Below are 6,000 nucleotides of genomic sequence, written 5' to 3'. Positions count from 1 at the left end.
TTGTTGTTTTTTTTCTTAGTTCCTTTTGAACAATAATTTTGGGAAGGTTCTGGACACACACCGGAAACACACAAGTGGTGGAAGAAAGAAAGAAAGAAAGAAAGAAAGAAAAGAAAAGAAAAGAAAAGAAAAGAAAAGAACGAACACTAAACACACCGGTTTCTCAGATACTGTCTAGTTCCAGACCTGCAGCTCCAGGCTCGACCAACAGGCGCCGCCCTTCCGTTTTATCCCCGCTGCTCTGCTCTGATTGGCTCTCGCTCGGTCCGGTCAGTGGCTCGCGCTTCACAGTGAAGCTGCAGTAACTCCGCGCGCGCGTGTGAAACTTGTGCAGATGTGCAGCAACTGGTCAGCGCTCTGAGTCGGTCCCTCCGCGCAGCTTCACGAGGATGATTCCTGAGGGACAGAAGCTCTTTATTGTCGCGGGGATTTTGGTGATGGTGTTGTCATGTGAAGCGCGAGGTGAGTTATCACGTGATTGTTTTGCTGTTTGGCTCTTGATGTGTTGAGTTTGGGGGGATTATAAGTTGGGGCTAGGAACGTTTGCCCCATGGAGACACTTGTAAGCACTGTAATGGACTTCATACAGTAACAGGACCGGACTTCACCAAATGACAGATCTTCAAACTGAACTGAAGCCTGGACTACAGTTGGGAGATGTTGGAACTGGAAAGTGTAGGGACTGAATCCGTGTGGTTCATTAGGATGCCTGAGGTTTTTGAAGTTCACAGTAACAGTTTTATTTCTGACACTGGTTTTAATGATTGCTCCCAGAATAAACAGACATTCAGTGGAGAACATAAAATTAGTAAATGCTTAATTTTGGAAAAGCAAATGTTTACACGTGTGGGAGCTCTGACGCACATGTTTACTTCAGAGAACCGTGGTGTGGCTTTGACATGTCGTCTCACTCTGATGCCTCCTTTCTTTCTTCTCTCTTTCACTCTCACCCTCTCACTTTTGGCTTGTTTTTCTCAGTAATGTAATAACAGCACTTCCTCTGTTTCCGAACCATCACCTTCACACTCCCTCCTCCGCTTCCATTTGGAGGAATGTCCTCCAGCGTTTCCACTGACACCGCTCCTGGCCCCGGAGCCAGTCGTTACATTTACAGTGAGGTCAAACTCCACAATAGCCCCTTTAAGACCTGTGTTTGTTTGTTGACCGAGTCTTGGACGGTTGGGAAGTGACCACAAGAGTTTAGAGATGGACAGAGGCCAGACGCAGGACTTTTTTTGCTGCATGACTAGGGCAAGATGAATCTTTATGAATTTCAACATTTTTATTAGAGCTGATATTAAACTGCTACTAAACTGGGTGTCGATGAATTAGACCAATCAGAAGCAAGCAAACATCATTTTTGTTTATTGTAAACATGGCTGACCCCGAGTGTGGGACCCATGAGGAAATCATATCACATTCAAAAATATAAAAAAATAAAGACAATACATATAATCATAATGTAACAAAACAATAATAATGAAGATAAAACATCACATTTAATAATATTGTGTATTTTTGATCATTAAAAAGGCTTGCTCTTTTAAATAACACATAATATATTGGAAAAAAATATATATACTATTTGATATGCAGACTGCACTGTGCTTTCCAGCCAAGCAGCTGTTCCCTGTCCCTGGAACTAAGGTGGGACACTTGGAAGTCTCAGGTTTGTGGCCCCTGCTAAGCCACGGATAAATCAGACTTGGACGATGACACCTGCTGAGCAGGAGCTCTCATAGAAGGACAGAGCCTGGACTTTATGTCCATGGGAACAGCTCTGTTTCCTCAGTCTTCACCGTCATCCTGCTGAGAAAATTTACAGCCTCTTACAGGAAATAAAACAATGACTTGCGCAGATAAAAAGCACAGGCGGTGTGTACATATACTTCTCCAAACTTCTTTTAGAGGGCTTTTCAGAAAACACTCCCCAGGAATAAAATGTTAAAGAACTTCCATGGAATAGAACACAATTCTCATTAAAGGTTTTAATATCCACAGCTGGGGTCACCTTACCATTCAGGCACCTAACCCCAACAGCTCCAGTTGTGTGTGTCTGTGTGTGTGTATGTAGGATACATTGCACTGCTGTTCAACTGTAAATGTAACCGTAACTTTAAATAGTGAAATATAGTGGACTTGTTCACTTGTCTTCACTTATATGATGAACAACACATATCATCTGACCAGGGATTGACCCTGACGTTTGCACACAACTGGACATAGCCCCATAAACAGGCCTGAATCGCTTGTGTAAGAGCTTGGTAATAAAGTTGTGTTTGCCTTGGTGAGCTGCCTCAGCATCATTAGGCCCTACACAATGGCTCAGGGATGGTTCATTTAAACTGTGTTTGCGCAGGTAGGCGTCATGATGGTCAGGGAGCTGATAAGACTGTGGTCAGAAATGTACCTCAGCTGAAGTAAACACTGCATTGTCCTCTGTGTTTATCAAACCAGCGTCTGCCTGGGCTTCTCCCACGTGTGTCTAAAAGAGTCTATGGGATGTGCTTTTGTGGGAGGAGGCAAGTGTACACAATCTTTGTTGTCCTTGGATTGTTCTTTCCCTATTTCCTGCTTTTTGTCATGCTTGGAATGCTGGGAGTTGGACATTTGGGCCGTGTCTTATTGGGGAGTTTTAGCATGGGACTGTTTGGTCGGAGGAATTTAGGTGGCAAATCCTGGGTGAGCACCCCCCCCCTCCACCCCCAACTCCAGTGGGCCTTAGCTCATTCAGGACTGGGTTTGTTACAAGGTCAAGTGGCTCCCTCGTAGTACAGAAATACAACACACAGCTCAAGGCAAGACACTCAGTGGAAGCTGCAAAGTGCTAGGGCTGATATTCTGGCACGCTGCCTCAGGAGCATGTTAGTGTGACATAATGCTTGTTCGTCACTTCACTGGAATGCTAGAAGAGAGGCCGATTAGTTCTGTAAAATGCCCACAGTAATCACAGTAAAGTGCCCAGTAATCCTCATTCATCCTGACTCAGTCCTAATGGCAGTGAACTGGATAAATCCAGGGTTCTTCCCTTCTCCAGGCCCACCGTACAGTATCTGTCTCTCCCACACACACACACACACACACACACACACATGCTCACACATGCCAGCCAGCTCTGATAAAGTCCCTGTCCAGACAGTTCTGAGGAATGTTTTCACCCCTCGCTCGCCCACATGCGGTCAGCTATTTCCTGTTACACTCCAGTTCCTGCTTCATCCTTCAGTCAAAAGCAAATCCCTGCACATCCCTTGTCAAGTGATATGTTTATGTTGTTGTTATTGGTTATATTAACTGATATTAAATATGGTATTATTCTTATAATTCATTATCTGTAAGAGCTTATCTAGTTCAGGGTCACGGTGGGTCCAGAGCTTATCTGGAATTATTGACAGACAGTCACCCAGAGGAAACCCACCCAGACACAGGGAGAACACACCACACTCCTCACAGACAGTCACCAGGAGCGGGAATCGAACCCACAACCTCCAGGCCCCTGGAGCTGTGTGACAGAGACACTACCTGCTGCGCCACCTATTATTCTTAAATGATAAATGATAACACAAAATACTCATTATTCACTCGATGACGTAATGCATGTGGTCACCTGCTTCCGTTTTGTCCAGCAGCGCAGGGTGTTAATAGGTCATTCGTCACCCTGTTGCTGCAGTAACAGCCTCTAATCTTCTGTAGAGGGTGGGCAATTATTGCTGCGAGCCTTTGATGGCAGCCATGAAAACATTAGTGATAGTTTCATGATTAGTTATTGATCACAAACACCACAAATGCCATTCCGTCTCCACAGTTGGCACACTGGGTGGCCTCAGGTTCATCTGCAGCGGCTCTGAAGCATTTTCATTTTCACACGTTTTCACTTCCAAAATCAACAGTCGTCTAATTGTGTGATGCCCCAGAACGCATGGCCTTCAAACCTAGCCTCCACGTCCAGCAGCACCCACCATCCCTTCATCCAGCACAGATCCAGCAGCAGCCAACCAGACACCAGGGTGAAACGGGCCGTGCCCGAGTTAATGAATGCCACCCTGCGAATTTACATAGTCCACCAGCTACAGAGCTCTAACCAAAACAGTGTGTTTCCTAACACGCCCGCGCTCGTTTCCAAATGTTCAGCGAGGCACGCGCTTCAAAGACATGTGCCATTCTGAGAATTTGAGGTAAATTAGAAATGGCAAAATATTACAGAGGGATTTATCAGAGTTGGGCCACGGCAGCAGAAGGTCCTGCTTTTCTGTGCTTTCTGACCTTAATCAGGTCCAGACTCTGTGGGTTGTAAACAAGACTAAATCAGCCCCTCCAGATCCTTTCATCTGAACAGCGCCCCTTTAGAGGTATTAACAGGTTTATTGGAGGTAAACAGCTCTTTGTAAGTAATCCTCTTGCATTGACTGATCATTGACAAAGCTAATGTCAGTCCATTTGCATGTGATTCAGCCTGACCTAAAAAAAAAAGAACAAAAAGGAAAAAAGAAACTCCTCCTGATTGGATCTTTCAAGAGAGGATTGAGAGGGAATGAGAGGGATGTGGGCCTGGGGGGATGCTGGAGCGCTCCCCTCTGTTGGCCCGTCTCTGTTCTCCGCAGGTGCCAGCCTCCTCTGGTTCATTAGGCAGATAATGGGGCTCTGCAGGCAGCAGGGCTTATCAAAGGCCTGATAATGGAGCTGCTTCGCTGGAGCCGAGCGGACTCTGTGATCTGCCTCTGCTGCAGAGGAAGAGCACCGGGGTCCAGCTCCAGCTCCAGGCTCTGCTGCCTAATCTCACTGCATCTGAGCTTCTATCAGAATTAAGGAACTCTCTTTAGTGTTTCAATACTATCTGCCTGGGTCCCCTAATGGGCCTTTAATGTGGGACCAGTTTGTGCTACTGTGGTACAGACTGCTGCACTCTCGCTGTGTGTTCTCCCTCAGCCCTTTTCCAAATCAACTTTGGTTCCTGAATCGGTTCCATTCTGGATTTCTGGAACCTTGGGGTTCTCCCGCGAAATGACTCACATTTCCAGCAGTTTTGATCGGAGCCAAGGATGCATGATAAGCAGGTTCTAAGTCTCTGAGCTCTTTCTGGAGCTTCTTTAGCTTGACACACCCACAGACAACATCACGCTTCACAGTCAGTGGAAAAGCACAAAAATATTCCAAAGTAGGTTCACAAATGGGAGCCAAACCGTTTCCACATTAGTGGAAATGAACTGACTGTGTCTGCGTGGGTTTCCTCCACGGGCTCTGGTTTCCCCCACAGTACATGTTGGTAGGATCGACTGTGTGAAATAGCTGGTGTGAGTGATTGGTGGGTGTTTGATGCTCTGGGATCAACTGGGGCCTAATGATTATGGACAGGCTCTGGCCCTACCATGAATAAAGGGCCAAATGAACGAATGGATTGATTGACTGAATGAATGAAAACATTCAAAACTATCCTAATAGTAATTATAGATGCAATCACCTTATATTTAAAAAATATATATTAAAATATTAATTATGACACATTTCTTAGTGTAATCAGGGTCCTGGCCTCTAACATTTCTGCTGTGAAACCGAGTTGTTTACCTGGCCCAGAGGTGCCAGGGCCTGAAGGCACAAACAGGAAGTGAAAGCTGAGCCTCTTGTGTCGGTGGGTCTTTCTGTCGGTCTGTCTGTGTGTGAGAATGTTTGTGTAGCTCCACAGTCCCTCAGGTGCTTTCCACTGTTGGTAGTTAAAAGCTCAGCATTGTAAGCTGGGAGTGAGGCTCCCAAATGATGTCCTATTTCATTAGGAACATCATGTTGTGCTTGTCAGCTTGTCAACTTAAGTCTTAGATGTGTGTGTGTGTGTGTGTGTGTGTGTGTTTGTGTCTCTACTCAAGAGTGCGCTGCATGCGTTTGGGGCCTGTGCTGCAGCGGTAATTAAAACGCTGCTTGAGGCTACATCGCTATTAGCGTAAGCTTCCCGAAAGTCTGGCATGTGTCTAAAAGTGAACCCAAAAAAAAAAAAAAAAGTTTACCTACAGA

The 6,000-nt window shown here is 45.6% G+C and overlaps 1 protein-coding gene across 1 annotated transcript in view; it reads left to right on the top strand.

The window, feature by feature from the left end:
* Nucleotides 1–325: 325 nt before the first annotated feature.
* The window catches only part of fgfrl1b (fibroblast growth factor receptor like 1b), a 41,380-nt gene continuing 35,705 nt past the window's right edge, over nucleotides 326–6,000 (top strand). Inside the window, exon 1 of the mRNA XM_066649219.1 lies at nucleotides 326–462. Coding sequence (XP_066505316.1) covers nucleotides 390–462 — 73 coding nt within the window. The 5' untranslated portion in view covers nucleotides 326–389. The remainder of the gene's footprint in view (nucleotides 463–6,000) is intronic.

The sequence above is a fragment of the Hoplias malabaricus genome, chromosome 17 (genome assembly GCF_029633855.1).
Source record: "Hoplias malabaricus isolate fHopMal1 chromosome 17, fHopMal1.hap1, whole genome shotgun sequence".
NCBI classification, from domain to species: domain Eukaryota; kingdom Metazoa; phylum Chordata; class Actinopteri; order Characiformes; family Erythrinidae; genus Hoplias; species Hoplias malabaricus.
Note: the sequence above shows the minus strand (reverse complement) of the source record. Positions and strands in the feature narration are given on the sequence as shown.